This window comes from Procambarus clarkii, chromosome 79, assembly GCF_040958095.1.
Source record: "Procambarus clarkii isolate CNS0578487 chromosome 79, FALCON_Pclarkii_2.0, whole genome shotgun sequence".
NCBI lineage: Eukaryota > Metazoa > Arthropoda > Malacostraca > Decapoda > Cambaridae > Procambarus > Procambarus clarkii.
This window is the reverse complement of record NC_091228.1, coordinates 23072896-23091325: the sequence shown is the minus strand read 5'-3', so window position 1 is coordinate 23091325 and position 18430 is coordinate 23072896. Positions and strand designations below refer to the sequence as shown.

At 56.3% G+C, this 18430-nt stretch overlaps 1 protein-coding gene across 2 annotated transcripts in view; it reads left to right on the top strand.

Annotated features, from left to right (window-relative positions):
• Positions 1-18430, top strand: part of LOC123764549 (beta-1,3-glucan-binding protein) — a 38640-nt gene that overhangs the window by 14610 nt on the left and 5600 nt on the right. For both annotated transcript variants that reach the window (XM_069314600.1, XM_069314601.1), the window contains exons 3-8: positions 674-786; positions 1160-1234; positions 5165-5355; positions 13305-13360; positions 14056-14133; positions 17528-17630. In XM_069314600.1, the coding sequence (XP_069170701.1) occupies positions 674-786; positions 1160-1234; positions 5165-5355; positions 13305-13360; positions 14056-14133; positions 17528-17630 (616 nt within the window). The remainder of the gene's footprint in view (positions 1-673; positions 787-1159; positions 1235-5164; positions 5356-13304; positions 13361-14055; positions 14134-17527; positions 17631-18430) is intronic.

Genomic DNA, 18430 nt, shown 5'->3' with positions numbered 1-18430 from the left:
AGGAAACGTAGTACCCAGATGAGCCACACAGACATTAGAAAAAAAAATTTAATTGACAGAGAAGTTAACAAATGGAGTGTATTAAGCACTGATGTGGTGGAGGCTGACTCCATACACAGTTTCAAGTGTAGATATGATAGAGCCCAATAGACTCAGGAACCTGTACACCAGTTGATTGACGGTTGAGAGGCGGGACCAAAGAGCCAAAGCTCAACCCCTGCAAGCACAACTAGGTGAGTACAGTGTCTTGGTCAAAAATGTATATTAAAGTTAATAAACATATAAATGGTCCCAAAACAAATATTTTACATATAATAAAAATTTTGTAGTATGTAAATGTCAAATTTTGGTAATTATTTGTATTCATAAATAGACTTCCGTCACATAAATTTACTTAGGGAGCATAAATTTATTTAGTTAAAATGATCAATTGATATAAAGTGTATTGAGCTCGGATGAGCGCTTACACGTCAATTGACGTCAGCCGCACTCTAAGGGTTAAGCCCCCATGGTTAAGAACACATAGTGAACAGCGTGATGCAACCTTGCAATACCTTCCAGTAAACTATTATAATTATATCTTACCTGTTTTTAATATTTAACAACTAAATTTATACAAAGATTTAGTGTATGGAGAGACCAGATAATGAGAGGTGCCCCCCCCCCCTCACAGATGTGGTGGCCCCTGAGGACTGCACCGGCTTCCCCTGCCTCATCTTCAATGATGAGTTCGACTTCCTGGATCATGAGGTCTGGGAGCACGAGATCACCATGTCCGGTGGAGGGGTGAGTGATGGTGCCTCAGGATGAGTAATAATGAGTGACATTATGATGAGTTACAATATTGCGATAAATATATTGATGAGACACTTTATGATGAGTGCGTGTAGTGAGAACAGTACGATGAGTGAGACTGATGAATAATATTATGAGAGTCAGGTTGATGAATAACAGTATGATGAATGAGAGCATAATGACTGACAATATGATGAGTAAACATTTGCTGAGAAAATAAGAGTAACAAAAAATCATTGCGATAATGAGGAATATCATTATGAGTGTGATGAGTATCATTATGAGTAATTCGTTGGCAAGAGAGTGGGAATGAATGATGACGTATGATGAGTATGGTGAATAATGTTGTACTCATCCCCAACAGAACTGGGAGTTCCAGATGTACATTAATAACCGCAGCATCAGTTACACTCGTGACTCAACACTATTCATCAGACCGGTGAGTCGTGTTCATCAGACCGGTGAGTCGTGTTCATCAGACCGGTGAGTCGTGTTCATCAGACCAGTGAGTCGTGTTCATCAGACCGGTGAGTCGTGTTCATCAGACCGGTGAGTCGTGTTCATCAGACCGGTGAGTCGTGTTCATTATGACTCATGGTAGTCATGAGTCCTTTCTCCCTCACCCTCCAACACTCTCCCTCACCCTCCAACACTCTCCCTCACCCTCCAACACTCTCCCTCACCCTCCAACACTCTCCCTCACCCTCCAACACTCTCCCTCACCCTCCAACACTCTCCCTCACCCTCCAACACTCTCCCTCACCCACCAACACTCACCCTCACCCTCCAACACTCACCCTCACCCTCCAACACTCTCCCTCACCCTCCAACACTCTCCCTCACCCTCCAACACTCTCCCTCACCCTCCAACACTCACCCTCACCCTCCAACACTCACCCTCACCCTCCAACACTCTCTCTCACCCTCCAACACTCACCCTCACCCTCCAACACTCTCCCTCACCCTCCAACACTCACCCTCACCCTCCAACACTCTCCCTCACCCTCCAACACTCACCCTCACCCTCCAACACTCTCCCTCACGCTCTAACACTCTCCCTCACCCTCCAACACTCTCCCTCACCCTCTAACACTCTCCCTCACCATCCAACACTCTCCCTCACCCTCCAACACTCTCCCTCACCCTCCAACACTCTCCCTCACCCTCCAAAACTCTCCCTCGCCCTCCAACACTCTCACTCACCCTCCAACACCCTCCCTCACCCTCCAACACTCTCCCTCACCCTCCAACACTCTCCCTCGCCCTCCAACCCTCTCCCTCACCCTCCAACACCCTCCCTCACCCTCCAACACTCTCCCTCACCCTCCAACACCCTCCCTCACCCTCCAACACTCTCCCTCACCCTCCAACACTCTCCCTCACCCTCCAACACTCTCCCTCAACCTCCAACGCTCTCCCTTACCCTCCAACACTCTTCCTCACCCTCCAACACTCTCCCTCACCCTCCAACACTCTCCCTCACCCTCCAACACTTTCCCTCACCCTCCAACACTCTCCCTCACCCTCTCCAACACTCTCCCTCACCCCCTCCAACACTCTCACTCACCCTCCAACACTCTCCCTCACCCTCCAACACTCTCCCTCACCCTCCAACATTCTCCCTCACCCTCCAACACTCTCCCTCACCCTCCAACACTCTCCCTCACCCTCCAACACTCTCCCTCACCCTCCAACACTCACCCCTCACCCTCCAACACTCTCCCTCACCCCCTCCAACACTCTCCTTCACCCTCCAACACTCTCCCTCACCCTCCAACACTCTCCCTCACCCTCCAACACTCTCCCTCATCCTCCAACACTCTCCCTCACCCTCCAACACTCTCCCTCACCCTCTAACACTCTCCCTCACCCTCCAACACTCTCCCTCACCCTCCAACACTCTCCCTCACCCTCCAACACTCTCCCTCACCCTCCAACACTCTCCCTCACCCTCCAACACTCTCCCTCACCCTCCAACACTCTCCCTCACCCTCCAACACTCTCCCTCACCCTCTAACACTCTCCCTCACCCTCCAACACTCTCCCTCACCCTCCAACACTCTCCCTCACCCTCCAACACTCTCCCTCACCCTCTAACACTCTCCCTCACCATCCAACACTCTCCCTCACCCTCCAACACTCTCCTTCACCCTCCAACACTCTCCCTCACCCTCCAACACTCTCCCTCGCCCTCCAACACTCTCACTCACCCTCCAACACCCTCCCTCACCCTCCAACACTCTCCCTCACCCTCCAACACTCTCCCTCACCCTCCAACACTCTCCCTCACCATCCAACACTCTCCCTCACCCTCCAACACTCTCCCTCACCCTCCAACACTCTCCCTCACCCTCCAACACTCTCCCTCGCCCTCCAACACTCTCCCTCACCCTCCAACACCCTCCCTCACCCTCCAACACTCTCCCTCACCCTCCAACACCCTCCCTCACCCTCCAACACTCTCCCTCAACCTCCAACACCCTCCCTCCCCCTCCAACACTCTCCCTCACCCTCCAACGCTCTCCCTTACCCTCCAACACTCTTCCTCACCCTCCAACACTCTCCCTCACCCTCCAACACTCTCCCTCACCCTCCAACACTCTCCCTCACACTCCAACACTCTCCTTCACCCTCCAACACTCTCCCTCACCCTCCAACACTCTCCCTCGCCCTCCAACACTCTCACTCACCCTCCAACACCCTCCCTCACCCTCCAACACTCTCCCTCACCCTCCAACACTCTCCCTCACCCTCCAACACTCTCCCTCACCCTCCAACACTCTCCCTCACCCTCCAACACTCTCCCTCGCCCTCCAACACTCTCCCTCACCCTCCAACACCCTCCCTCACCCTCCAACACTCTCCCTCACCCTCCAACACCCTCCCTCACCCTCCAACACTCTCCCTCACCCTCCAACACTCTCCCTCACCCTCCAACACTCTCCCTCACCCTCCAACACTCTCCCTCACCCTCCAACACTCTCCCTCACCCTCCAACACTCTCCCTCACCCTCCAACACCCTCCCTCACCCTCCAACACTCTCCCTCACCCTCCAACACCCTCCCTCACCCTCCAACACTCTCCCTCACCCTCCAACACCCTCCCTCCCTCTCCAACACTCTCCCTCACCCTCCAACGCTCTCCCTTACCCTCCAACACTCTTCCTCACCCTCCAACACTCTCCCTCACCCTCCAACACTCTCCCTCACCCTCCAACACTCTCCCTCACCCTCCAACACTCTCCCTCACCCCCTCCAACACTCTCCCTCACCCTCCAACACTCTCCCTCACCCTCCAACACTCTCCCTCACACTCCAACACTCTCCCTCACCCTCCAACACTCTCCCTCACCCTCCAACACTCACCCCTCACCCTCCAACACTCTCCCTCACCCCCTCCAACACTCTCCCTCACTCTCCAACACTCTCCTTCACCCTCCAACACTCTCCCTCACCCCCTCCAACACTCTCCCTCACTCTCCAACGCTCTCCCTCACCCTCAAACAATCACCCTCACCCTCCAACACTCTCCCTCACCCCCTCCAACACTCTCCCTCACCCTCCAACACTCTCCAACACTCTCCCTCACCCTCTAACACTCTCCCTCACCCTCCAACACTCTCCAACACTCTCCCTCACCCTCCAACACTCTCCCTTACCCTCCAACACTCTCCCTCACCCTCCAACGCTCTCCCTCACCCTCCAACACTCTCCCTCACCCTCCAACACTCTCCCTAACCCTCCAACACTCTCCCTCACCCTCCAACACTCTCTCTCACCCTCCAACACTCTCCCTTACCCTCCAACATTCTCCCTCACCCTCCAACACTCTCCCTCACCCTCCAACACTCTCCCTCACCCTCCAACACTCTCCCTCACCCTCCCTCACCCTCCAACACTCTCCCTCACACTCCAACACTCTCCCTCACCCTCCCTCACCCTCCAACACTCTCCCTCACCCTCCAACACTCTCCCTCACCCTCCCTCACCCTCCAACACTCTCCCTCACCCTCCAACACTCTCCCTCACCCTCCAACACTCTCCCTCACCCTCCAACACTCTCCCTCACCCTCCAACACTCTCCCTCACCCTCCAACACTCTCCCTCACCCCCCAACACTCTCCCTCACCCTCCAACACTCACCCTCACCCTCCAACACTCACCCTCACCCTTCAACACTCTCCCTCACCCTCCAACACTCTCCCTCACCCTCCAACACTCTCCCTCACCCTCCAACACTCTCCCTCACCCTCCCTCACCCTCCAACACTCTCCCTCACCCTCCAACACTCTCCCTGACCCTCCAACACTCTCCCTCACCCTCCAACACTCTCCCTCACCCTCCAACACTCACCCTGCCCTCTCCACAGGACCTGACGTCCAACTGGCAGACTACGGACTTCCTGAGCAGTGGGGACGTGAACCTGTGGGGCATGAACGGGCGCGGGGACGTGTGCACAGGCAACTCCTACTACGGGTGTGAGCGCGTGGGCAACCCGGTCAACATCATCAACCCCGTGATCAGCGCCAGGCTCAGGACGCTCGAGAACTTCGCCTTCAAGTGAGTCTCCTTGCTCTGTGGGCGGCTTTCTGCTTGTTGAGGTCCTCCTGCGGCCTCTGGGGCTTGTTGAGGTCTTTCTGCGGCCTCTGGTGCTTGTTGTGGTCCTTCTGCGGCTTCTGGGGCTTGTTGAGGTCCTTCTGCGGCCTCTGGGGCTTGTTGAGGTCCTTCTGCGGCCTCTGGGGCTTGTTGTGGTCCTTCTGCGGCCTCTGGGGCTTGTTGTGGTCCTTCTGCGGCCTCTGGGGCTTGTTGAGGTCCTTCTGCGGCCTCTGGGGCTTGTTGTCGTCCTTCTGCGGCCTCTGGGGCTTGTTGAGGTATTTCTGCGGCCTCTGGGGCTTGTTGAGGTCCTTCTGCGGCCTCTGGGGCTTGTTGAGGTCCTTCTGCGGCCTCTGGGGCTTGTTGAGGTCCTTCTGCGGCCTCTGGGGCTTGTTGAGGTCCTTCTGCGGCCTCTGGGGCTTGTTGACGTATTTCTGCGGCCTCTGGGGCTTGTTGAGGTCCTTCTGCGGCCTCTGGGGCTTGTTGAGGTCCTTCTGCGGCCTCTGAGGCTTGTTGAGGTCCTTCTGCGGCCTCTGGGGCTTGTTGTGGTCCTTCTGCGGCCTCTGGGGCTTGTTGAGGTCCTTCTTCGGCCTCTGGGGCTTGTTGTGGTCCTTCTGCGACCTCTGGGGCTTGTTGAGGTCCTTCTGTGGCCTCTGGGGGCTTGTTGTGGTTCTTCTGCGGCCTCTGGGGCTTGTTGAGGTCCTTCTTCGGCCTCTGGGGCTTGTTGAGGTCCTTCTGCGGCCTCTGGGGCTTGTTGAGGTCCTTCTGCGGCCTCTGGGGCTTGTTGAGGTCCTTCTGCGGCCTCTGGGGCTTGTTGTGGTCCTTCTGCGGCCTCTGGGGCTTATTGAGGTCCTTCTGTGGCCTCTGGGGGCTTGTTGTGGTCCTCCTGCGGCCTCTGGGGCTTGTTGAGGTCCTTCTTCGGCCTCTGGGGCTTGTTGAGGTCCTTCTGCGGCCTCTGGGGCTTGTTGAGGTCCTTCTGCGGCCTCTGAGGCTTGTTGAGGTCCTTCTGCGGCCTCTGAGGCTTGTTGTGGTCCTTCTGCGGCCTCTGGGGCTTGTTGAGGTCCTTCTTCGGCCTCTGGGGCTTGTTGTGGTCCTTCTGCGGCCTCTGGGGCTTGTTGAGGTCCTTCTGCGGCCTCTGGGGCTTGTTGAGGTCCTTCTGCGGCCTCTGAGGCTTGTTGAGGTCCTTCTGCGGCCTCTGGGGCTTGTTGTGGTCCTTCTGCGGCCTCTGGGGCTTGTTGAGGTCCTTCTTCGGCCTCTGGGGCTTGTTGTGGTCCTTCTGCGGCCTCTGGGGCTTGTTGAGGTCCTTCTGTGGCCTCTGGGGGCTTGTTGTGGTTCTTCTGCGGCCTCTGGGGCTTGTTGAGGTCCTTCTTCGGCCTCTGGGGCTTGTTGAGGTCCTTCTGCGGCCTCTGGGGCTTGTTGAGGTCCTTCTGCGGCCTCTGGGGCTTGTTGAGGTCCTTCTGCGGCCTCTGGGGCTTGTTGTGGTCCTTCTGCGGCCTCTGGGGCTTATTGAGGTCCTTCTGTGGCCTCTGGGGGCTTGTTGTGGTCCTCCTGCGGCCTCTGGGGCTTGTTGAGGTCCTTCTTCGGCCTCTGGGGCTTGTTGAGGTCCTTCTGCGGCCTCTGGGGCTTGTTGAGGTCCTTCTGCGGCCTCTGAGGCTTGTTGAGGTCCTTCTGCGGCCTCTGAGGCTTGTTGTGGTCCTTCTGCGGCCTCTGGGGCTTGTTGAGGTCCTTCTTCGGCCTCTGGGGCTTGTTGTGGTCCTTCTGCGGCCTCTGGGGCTTGTTGAGGTCCTTCTGTGGCCTCTGGGGGCTTGTTGTGGTCCTTCTGCGGCCTCTGGGGCTTGTTGAGGTCCTTCTTCGGCCTCTGGGGCTTGTTGAGGTCCTTCTGCGGCCTCTGGGGCTTGTTGAGGTCCTTCTGTGGCCTCTGGGGCTTGTTGAGGTCCTTCTGCGACCTCTGGATGCCTGTTGTGGTCCTTCTGCGGCCTCTGGGGCTTGTTGAGGTCCTTCTGCGGCCTCTGGGGCTTGTTGTGGTCCTTCTGCGGCCTCTGGGACTTGTTGAGGTCCTTCTGCGGCCTCTGGGCCTTGTTGTGGTCCTTCTGCGGCCTCTGGGGCTTATTGAGGTCCTTCTGTGGCCTCTGGGGGCTTGTTGTGGTCCATCTGCGGCCTCTGGGGCTTGTTGAGGTCCTTCTTCAGCCTCTGGGGCTTGTTGAGGTCCTTCTGCGGCCTCTGGGGCTTGTTGAGGTCCTTCTGCGGCCTCTGGGGCTTGTTGAGGTCCTTCTGCGGCCTCTGGGGCTTGTTGAGGTCCTTCTGTGGCCTCTGGGGGCTTGTGTTGGTCCTTCTGCGGCCTCTGGGGCTTGTTGAGGTCCTTCTGCGGCCTCTGGGGCTTGTTGAGGTCCTTCTGTGGCCTCTGGGGCTTGTTGAGGTCCTTCTGCGACCTCTGGATGCCTGTTGTGGTCCTTCTGTGGCCTCTGGGGCTTGTTGACGTATTTCTGCGGCCTCTGGGGCTTGTTGAGGTCCTTCTGCGGCCTCTGGGGCTTGTTGAGGTCCTTCAGTGGCCTCTGGGGCTTGTTGTGGTCCTTCTGTGGCGTCTGGGGCTTGTTGAGGTCCTTATGCGGCCTCTGGGGCTTGTTGAGGTCTTTCTGTGGCCTCTGAGGCTTGTTGAGGTCCTTCTGCGGCCTCTGGATGCCTGTTGTGGTCCTTCTGTGGCCTCTGGGGCTTGTTGAGGTCCTTCTGCGACCTCTGGGGCTTGTTGTGGTCCTTCTGCGACCTCTGGGGCTTGTTGTGGTCCTTCTGCGGCCTCTGGGGCTTGTTGTGGTCCTTCTGTGGCCTCTGGGGCTTGTTGAGGTCCTTCTGCGGCCTCTGGGGCTTGTTGTGGTCCTTCTGCGGCCTCTGGGGCTTGTTGAGGTCCTTCTGCGGCCTCTGGGGCTTGTTGTGGTCCTTCTGCGGCCTCTGGGGCTTGTTGAGGTCCTTCTGCGGCCTCTGGGGCTTGTTGTGGTCCTTCTGCGGCCTCTGGGGCTTCTTGTGGTCCTTCTGCGGCCTCTGGGGCTTGTTGAGGTCCTTCTGCGGCCTCTGGATGCCTGTTGTGATCCTTCTGCGGCCTCTGAGGCTTGTTGTGGTCCTTCTGCGGCCTCTGGGGCTTGTTGAGGTCCTTCTGCGACCTCTGGATGCCTGTTGTGGTCCTTCTGTGGCCTCTGGGGCTTGTTGTGGTCCTTCTGCGGCCTCTGGGGCTTGTTGAGGTCCTTCTGCGACCTCTGGATGCCTGTTGTGGTCCTTCTGTGGCCTCTGGGGCTTGTTGAGGTCCTTCTGCGACCTCTGGATGCCTGTTGTGGTCCTTCTGTGGCCTCTGGGGCTTGTTGTGGTCCTTCTTTGGCCTTTGTGGGCTTGTTGTGCTCCTTCTGCGGCCTCTGGATGCCTGTTGAGGTCCTTCTGCGGCCTCTGGGGCTTGTTGAGGTCCTTCTGCGGTCTCTGGGTCTTGTTGTGGTCCTTCTTCGGCCTCTGGGGCTTGTTGTGGTCTTTCTGCGGCCTCTGGGGCGTGTTGTGGTCCTTCTGCGGCCTCTGGGGCTTGTTAAGGTCCTTCTGCGGCCTCTGGGGCTTGTTGATGTCCTTCTGCGGCCTCTGGGGCTTGTTGAGGTCCTTCTGCGGCCTCTGGGGCTTGCTGTGGTCTTTCTGCGGCCTCTGGGGCTTGTTGAGGTCCTTCTTCGGCCTCTGGGGCTTGTTGAGGTCCTTCTGCGACTTCTGGATGCCTGTTGTGGTCCTTCTGTGGCCTCTGGGTGCTTGTTGTGGTCCTTCTTCGGCCTCTGGGGCTTGTTGAGGTCCTTCTGCGGCCTCTGGGGCTTGTTGTGGTCCTTCTGCGGCCTCTGGGGCTTGTTGAGGTCCTTTTTCGGCCTCTGGGGCTTGTTGAGGTCCTTTTTCGGCCTCTGGGGCTTGTTGAGGTCCTTCTTCGGCCTCTGGGGCTTGTTGAGGTCCTTCTGCGACCTCTGGATGCCTGTTGTGGTCCTTCTGTGGCCTCTGGGTGCTTGTTATGGTCCTTCTGCGGCCTCTGGGGCTTGTTGAGGTCCTTCTGCGGCCTCTGGGGCTTGTTGAGATCCTTCTGCGGCCTCTGGGGCTTGTTGAGGTCCTTCTTCGGCCTCTGGGGCTTGTTGTGGTCCTTCTTCGGCCTCTGGGGCTTGTTGTGGTCTTTCTGCGGCCTCTGGGGCTTGTTGTGGTCCTTCTGCGGCCTTTGGGGCGTGTTGTGGTCCTTCTGCGGCCTCTGGGGCTTGTTGTGGTCCTTCTGCGGCCTCTGGGGCTTGTTGTGGTCCTTCTGCGGCCTCTGGGGCTTGTTGAGGTCCTTCTTCGGCCTCTGGGGCTTGTTGTGGTCTTTCTGCGGCCTCTGGGGCTTGTTATGGTCCTTCTGCGGCCTCTGGGGCGTGTTGTGGTCCTTCTGCGGCCTCTGGGGCTTGTTGTGGTCCTTCTGCGGCCTCTGGGGCTTGTTGTGGTCCTTCTGCGGCATCTGGGGCTTGTTGAGGTCCTTCTTCGGCCTCTAGGGCTTGTTGTGGTCTTTCTGCGGCCTCTGGGGCTTGTTATGGTCCTTCTGCGGCCTCTGGGGCTTGTTGTGGTCCTTCTGCGGCCTCTGGGGCTTGTCGTGGTCCTTCTGTGGTCTCTGGGACTTGTTGAGGTCCTTCTGCGGCCTCTGGGGCTTCTTTAGGTCCGTCTGCGGCCTCTGGGGCTTGTTGAGGTCCGTCTGCGGCCTCTGGATGCCTGTCGTGGTCCTTCTGTGGCCTCTGGGGGCTTGTTGAGGTCCTTCTGTGGATCCGGGGCTTGTTGAGGTCCTTCTGCGGCCTCTGGGGCTTGTTGAGGTCCTTCTGCGGCCTCTGGGGCTTGTTGAGGTCCGTGTGCGGCCTCTGGGGGCTTGTTGTGGTCCTTTTGTGGCCTCGGGGCTTGTTGTGGTCCTTCTGTGGCCTCTGGGGCTTGTTGAGGTCCTTCTGCGGCCTCTGGGGCTTGTTGTCGTCCTTCTGCAGCCCCTGGGGCTTGTTGAGGTCCTTCTTCGGCCTCTGGGGCTTGTTGAGGTCCTTCTGCGGCCTCTGGGGCTTGTTGAGGTCCTTCTGCGGCCTCTGGGGCTTGTTGAGGTCCTTCTGTGGCCTCTTGGGCTTGTTGTGGTCCTTCTGCGGCCTCTGGGGCTTATTGAGGTCCTTCTGTGGCCTCTGGGGGCTTGTTGTGGTCCTTCTGCGGCCTCTGGGGCTTATTGAGGTCCTTCTGTGGCCTCTGGGGGCTTGTTGTGGTCCTTCTGCGGCCTCCGGGGCTTGTTGTGGTCCTTCTGCGGCCTCTGGGGCTTGTTGAGGTCCTTCTGCGGCCTCTGGGTCTTGTTGTGGTCCTTCTTCGGCCTCTGGGGCTTGTTGTGGTTTTTCTGCGGCCTCTGGGGCGTGTTGTGGTCCTTCTGCGGCCTCTGGGGCTTGTTAAGGTCCTTCTGCGGCCTCTGGGGCTTGTTGAGGTCCTTCTGCGGCCTCTGGGGCTTGTTGAGGTCCTTCTGTGGCCTCTGGGGCTTGCTGTGGTCTTTCTGCGGCCTCTGGGGCTTGTTGAGGTCCTTCTTCGGCCTCTGGGGCTTGTTGAGGTCCTTCTGCGACTTCTGGATGCCTGTTGTGGTCCTTCTGTGGCCTCTGGGTGCTTGTTGTGGTCCTTCTTCGGCCTCTGGGGCTTGTTGAGGTCCTTCTGCGGCCTCTGGGGCTTGTTGTGGTCCTTCTGCGGCCTCTGGGGCTTGTTGAGGTCCTTTTTCGGCCTCTGGGGCTTGTTGAGGTCCTTCTTCGGCCTCTGGGGCTTGTTGAGGTCCTTCTGCGACCTCTGGATGCCTGTTGTGGTCCTTCTGTGGCCTCTGGGTGCTTGTTATGGTCCTTCTGCGGCCTCTGGGGCTTGTTGAGGTCCTTCTGCGGCCTCTGGGGCTTGTTGAGGTCCTTCTGCGGCCTCTGGGGCTTGTTGAGGTCCTTCTTCGGCCTCTGGGGCTTGTTGTGGTCCTTCTTCGGCCTCTGGGGCTTGTTGTGGTCCTTCTGCGGCCTTTGGGGCGTGTTGTGGTCCTTCTGCGGCCTTTGGGGCGTGTTGTGGTCCTTCTGCGGCCTCTGGGGCTTGTTGTGGTCCTTCTGCGGCCTCTGGGGCTTGTTGTGGTCCTTCTGCGGCCTCTGGGGCTTGTTGAGGTCCTTCTTCGGCCTCTGGGGCTTGTTGTGGTCTTTCTGTGGCCTCTGGGGCTTGTTATGGTCCTTCTGCGGCCTCTGGGGCGTGTTGTGGTCCTTCTGCGGCCTCTGGGGCTTGTTGTGGTCCTTCTGCGGCCTCTGGGGCTTGTTGTGGTCCTTCTGCGGCATCTGGGGCTTGTTGAGGTCCTTCTTCGGCCTCTAGGGCTTGTTGTGGTCTTTCTGCGGCCTCTGGGGCTTGTTATGGTCCTTCTGCGGCCTCTGGGGCTTGTGGTCCTTCTGCGGCCTCTGGGGCTTGTCGTGGTCCTTCTGTGGTCTCTGGGACTTGTTGAGGTCCTTCCGCGGCCTCTGGGGCTTCTTGAGGTCCGTCTGCGGCCTCTGGGGCTTGTTGAGGTCCGTCTGCGGCCTCTGGATGCCTGTCGTGGTCCTTCTGTGGCCTCTGGGGGCTTGTTGAGGTCCTTCTGTGGATCCGGGGCTTGTTGAGGTCCTTCTGCGGCCTCTGGGGCTTGTTGAGGTCCTTCTGCGGCCTCTGGGGCTTGTTGAGGTCCGTGTGCGGCCTCTGGGGGCTTGTTGTGGTCGTTTTGTGGCCTCGGGGCTTGTTGTGGTCCTTCTGTGGCCTCTGGGGCTTGTTAAGCTCCTTCTGTGGTCTCTGGGGCTTGTTGAGGTCCTTCTGCGGCCTCTGGGGCTTGTTGAGGTCCGTCTACAACCTCTGGGGCTTGTTGAGGTCCGTCTGCGGCCTCTGGGGCTTGTTGAGGTCCGTCTGCGGCCTCTGGGGCTTGTTGAGGTCCGTCTGCGGCCTCTGGGGGCTTGCTGAGGTCCGTCTGCGGCCTCTGGGGCTTGTTGAGGTCCTTCTGCGGCCTCTGGGGCTTGTTGAGATCCGTCTGCAACCTCTGGGGCTTGTTGAGGTCCGTCTGCGGCCTCTGGGGCTTGTTGAGGTCCTTCTGTGGCCTCTGGGGGCTTGTTGTGGTCCTTCTGTGGCCTCTGGGGCTTGTTGTGGTCCTTCTGCGGCCTCTGGGGCTTGTTGAGGTCCTTCTGCGGCCTCTGGGGGCTTGTTATGGTCCTTCTGTGGCCTCTGGGGGCTTGTTGTGGTCCTTCTGTGGCCTCTGGGGCTTGCTGTGGTCCTTCTGTGGCCTCCGGGGCTTGTTGTTGTTCTTCTGTGGCCTCTGGGGCTTGTTGTGGTCCTTCTGCGACCTCTGGGGGCTTGGTATGATCCTTCTGTGACCTCTGGGGCTTGTTAAGGTCCTTCTGTGGCCTCTGGGGCTTGTTGAGGTCCGTCTGCAACCTCTAGGGCTTGTTGAGGTCCGTCTGCGGCCTCTGGGGGCTTGTTGTGGTCCTTCTATGGCCTCTGGGGCTTGTTGAGGTCCTTCTGCGGCCTCTGGGGCTTGTTGAGGTCCTTCTGCGACCTCTGGGGGCTTGTTATGGTCCTTCTGCGACCTCTGGGGGCTTGTTGTGGCCCTGTGTGGCCTCTGGGGGCTTGTTGAGGTCCTTCTGTGGCCTCTGGGGCTTGTTGTGGCCCTGTGTGGCCTCTGGGGGCTTGTTGAGGTCCTTCTTTGGCCTCTGGGGCTTATTGAGGTCCTTCTTTGGCCTCTGGGGCTTGTTGTGGCCCTGTGTGGCCTATGGGCGCCAGGGACAGTGTGTTGTAGGTAAACAACATTGTTCCAAATGTTGTGGCGGCGCCTGGAGGTCTTTTATCTATAGTAATATTTTACAGTATTAACTTTGTCCTTCAGAATGTTATACAGGTAATTGTATTTTTTCTCCCGCCAGATATGGACGTATTGAGGTCCGGGCGAAGCTGCCCCGCGGGGACTGGTTGTGGCCAGGTGAGTGGCGGGAGTCACAACACAAACACTATGTTGTCTCTCCTGGGATAAACACTATGTTGTCTCTCCTGGGATAAACACTATGTTGTCTCTCCTGGAATAAACACTATGTTGTCTTTCCTGGGATAAACAATGTGCTGTCTCTCCTGGGATAAACACTATGGTGTCTCTCCTGGGATAAACACTGTGTTGTCTCTCCTGGGATAAACACTATGTTGTCTCTCCTGGGATAAACACTATGTTGTCTTTCCTGGGATAAACAATGTGCTGTCTCTCCTGGGATAAACACTATGGTGTCTCTCCTGGGATAAACACTGTGTTGTCTCTCCTGGGATAAACACTATGTTGTCTCTCCTGGGATAAACACTATGTTGTCTTTCCTGGGATAAACAATGTGCTGTCTCTCCTGGGATAAACACTATGGTGTCTCTCCTGGGATAAACACTGTGTTGTCTCTCCTGGGATAAACACTATGTTGTCTCATGGGATAAACACTGTGGTGTCTCTCCTGGGATAAACACTGTGCTGTCTCTCCTGGGATAAACACTATGGTGTCTCTCCTGGGATAAACACTGTGTTGTCTCTCCTGGGATAAACACTATGTTGTCTCTCCTGGGACAAGTAATCCAGTATGCGACTAAATATTAACCAGTTGTGACGCCAGCAGTTATTTAACACTATCTTCTTCCCCACAGCAATATGGCTCCTGCCCAGGTACTGGCCCTACGGCCCTTGGCCCGCAAGTGGCGAGATTGACATTATGGAATCCAGGGGTGAGTACTTAGTGACCAGGAGTGAGTACATAGTGACCAGGGGTGAGTCCTAGTGACCAGGGATGAGTCCTGGTGACCAGGGGGTGAGTCCTAGTGACCAGGGGTGAGTACTTAGTGACCAGGAGTGAGTCCTAGTGACCAGGGATGAGTCCTGGTGACCAGGGGGTGAGTCCTAGTTACCAGGGGTGAGTCCTAGTGACCAAGGGTGAGTACTTAGTGACCAGGGGTGAGTACTGTTGGCCAAGGGTGAGTACTTAGTGACCAGGGGTGAGTACTTAGTGACCAGGGGTGAGTACTTAGTGACCAGGGGTGAGTACTGTTGGCCAAGGGTGAGTACTTAGTGACCAGGGGTGAGTACTTAGTGACCAGGGGTGAGTACTTAGTGACCAGGGGTGAGTACTTAGTGACCAGGGGTGAGTACTTAGTGACCAGGGGTGAATACTTAGTGACCAGGGGTGAGTCCTAGTGACGAGGGGGTGAGTCCTAGTGACCAGGGGTGAGTACTTAGTGACCAGGGGTGAGTCCTGGTGACGAGGGGGTGAGTCCTAGTGACCAGGGGTGAGTACTTAGTGACCAGGGGTGAGTCCTGGTGACGAGGGGGTGAGTCCTAGTGACCAGGGGTGAGTACTAGTGACCAGGGGTGAGTACTTAGTGACCAGGGGTGAGTACTAGTGACCAGGGGTGAGTACTAGTGACCAGGGGTGAGTACTAGTGACCAGGGATGAGTACTAGTGGCTAGGGGTGAGTACTTAGTGACCAGGGGTGAGTCCTGGTGAACAGGGGTGAGTACTTAGTGACCAGGGGTGAGTACTTAGTGACCAGGGGTGAGTCCTGGTGACGAGGGGGTGAGTCCTAGTGACCAGGGGTGAGTCCTGGTGACGAGGGGGTGAGTCCTAGTGACCAGGGGTGAGTCCTAGTGACCAGGGGTGAGTCCTGGTGACGAGGGGGTGAGTCCTAGTGACCAGGGGTGAGTACTAGTGGCTAGGGGTGAGTACTTAGTGACCAGGGGTGAGTCCTGGTGAACGGGGGTGAGTACTTAGTGACCAGGGGTGAGTCCTGGTGACGAGGGGGTGAGTCCTAGTGACCAGGGGTGAGTCCTGGTGACGAGGGGGTGAGTCCTAGTGACCAGGGGTGAGTCCTAGTGACCAGGGGTGAGTCCTGGTGACGAGGGGGTGAGTCCTAGTGACCAGGGGTGAGTACTAGTGACCAGGGGTGAGTACTAGTGACCAGGGGTGAGTACTTAGTGACCAGGGGTGAGTACTGTTGGCCAAGGGTGAGTACTTAGTGACCAGGGGTGAGTACTAGTGGCTAGGGGTGAGTCCTAGTGACCAGGGGTGAGTACTAGTGGCCAGGGGTGAGTACTTAGTGACCAGGGGTGAGTACTAGTGGCCAGGGGTGAGTACTTAGTGACCAGGGGGTGAGTCCTAGTGACCAGGGGTGAGTACTTAGTGACCGGGGGTGAGTACTTAGTGACCAGGGGTGAGTCCTAGTGACCAGGGGTGAGTACTAGTGACCAGGGGTGAGTACTAGTGACCAGGGGTGAGTCCTAGTGACCAGGGGTGAGTACTTAGTGACCAGGGGAGAGTCCTAGTGACCAGGGGTGAGTCCTAGTGACCGGGGGTGAGTACTTAGTGACCAGGGGTGAGTCCTAGTGACCAGGGGTGAGTACTAGTGACCAGGGGTGAGTACTTAGTGACCAGGGGAGAGTCCTAGTGACCAGGGGTGAGTCCTGGTGACGAGGGGGTGAGTCCTAGTGACCAGGGATGAGTCCTAGTGACCAGGGGTGAGTCCTGGTGACGAGGGGGTGAGTCCTAGTGACCAGGGGTGAGTACTAGTGGCTAGGGGTGAGTACTTAGTGACCAGGGGTGAGTCCTGGTGACGAGGGGGTGAGTCCTAGTGACCAAGGGTGAGTCCTGGTGACGAGGGGGTGAGTCCTAGTGACCAGGGGTGAGTCCTAGTGACCAGGGGTGAGTCCTGGTGACGAGGGGGTGAGTCCTAGTGACCAGGGGTGAGTACTAGTGACCAGGGGTGAGTACTAGTGACCAGGGGTGAGTACTGTTGGCCAAGGGTGAGTACTTAGTGACCAGGGGTGAGTACTGTTGGCCAAGGGTGAGTACTTAGTGACCAGGGGTGAGTACTAGTGGCTAGGGGTGAGTCCTAGTGACCAGGGGTGAGTCCTAGTGACCAGGGGTGAGTCCTGGTGACGAGGGGGTGAGTCCTAGTGACCAGGGGTGAGTACTTAGTGACCAGGGGTGAGTCCTAGTGACCAGGGGTGAGTACTTAGTGACCAGGGGTGAGTACTTAGTGACCAGGGGAGAGTCCTAGTGACCAGGGGAGAGTCCTAGTGACCAGGGGTGAGTCCTAGTGACCACGGGTGAGTACGTAGTGACATGGGGTGAGTCCTAGTGACCAGGGGTGAGTCCTAGTGACCAGGGGTGAGTCCTAGTGACCAGGGGTGAGTCCTAGTGACCAGGGGTGAGTACTTAGTGACCAGGGGAGAGTCCTAGTGACCAAGGGTGAGTCCTAGTGACCAGGGGTGAGGGGAGAGGTCGAGGGAGATCGTCCTACATGCCCTGGTGTCCGAGGGAGGAGAGGTCGAGGGAGATCGTCCTACATGCACTGGTGTCCGGGCGAGGAGAGGTCGAGGGAGATCGTCCTACATGCCCTGGAGAGGCGCAGGGCAAGTGAAGACATGGTCGATGAGGTCAAGTGTGTTAAGAGGTAAAGTATGGGGCAAGGAATTGAAACTATAAGACCAAATCACAACAGTGACGACTGCTTTAACTGGAGAAGTTTGGGTTCAGGAAGGGTATTGGGAAGCACTGGTTTGGTAATAGGTCGGTACACAAGAGGAATAGGTTGCTGTTCAACAGCATAAATGGCTTTAAAAATAGACTTGATAGATAAGTGAACCTGTTGGACAAGAATGAGCTATCTGGCTGCTGAAGTGACTCTACTTATGCTTCTTTTAGGTTATCCTTATTTTTTTATTTAATTATATCCAAATTGTTTCCATTTGTGACTCAATTTTGCTTTCCTGTTTGACACAACTTTTCAAGTGACCTACAGTGATAATCTTCCTTGTCTAATTCGTCAATAAAGATGAAACAATTTTTATCTCGTCAAAATATGTTCAACTAATACACCCCTGATATCAACATTCATCCATGTTTTTGTAATTGCAATAATATCTGTTATTTTGCCCACAAGTGCATATCATCATTTTTCTAATACTCATTCTATCAGCATAATTCCTTAATGGTGTTGTTAGGTTTAAGCTTGGGTCATCTTGCAATATCACTTTTGTCGCCAGAAATCTTGATAAAAAATAATTGTATTATTTTAACCAAATGGTTCTTGATAGTTGTTATATTGAGGACATTCTGTGTTGCAGGCAACGATGACTACTCCAACCTGGGCAACCAGTACGCTGCAACCACCTTCCACTGGGGACCCAACTGGCAGACTAACTTGTATGAGAGGACCCACGCTGACTAGTAAGTAGCCCACCCTGACTAGTAAGTAGCCCACTCTGACTAGTAAGTAGCCCACTCTGACTAGTAAGTAGTCCACTCTGACTAGTAAGTTGCCCACTCTGACTAGTAAGTAGCCCACTCTGACTAGTAAGTAGTCCACTCTGACTAGTAAGTAGCCCACTCTGACTAGTAAGTAGTCCACTCTGACTAGTAAGTAGCCCACTCTGACTAGTAAGTAGCCCACTCTGACTAGTAAGTAGCCCACTCTGACTAGTAAGTAGCCCACTCTGACTAGTAAGTTGCCCACTCTGACTAGTAAGTAGCCCACTCTGACTAGTAAGTAGCCCACTCTGACTAGTAAGTTGCCCACTCTGACTAGTAAGTAGCCCACCCTGACTAGTAAGTAGCCCACTCTGACTAGTAAGTAGCCCACCCTGACTAGTAAGTAGTCCACCCTGACTAGTAAGTAGTCCACTCTGACTAGTAAGTAGTCCACTCTGACTAGTAAGTAGCACACTGTGACTAGTAAGTAGCCCACCCTGACTAGTAAGTAGCTCACTCTGACTAGTAAGTAGCTCACTCTGACTAGTAAGTAGCCCACTCTGACTAGTAAGTAGCCCACACTGACTAGTAAGTAGCCCACTCTGACTAGTAAGTAGCCCACACTGACTAGTAAGTAGCCCACTCTGACTAGTAAGTAGCCCACTCTGACTAGTAAGTAGCCCACTCTGACTAGTAAGTAGCCCACTCTGACTAGTAAGTAGCCCACTCTGACTAGTAAGTAGCTCACTCTGACTAGTAAGTAGCTCACTCTGACTAGT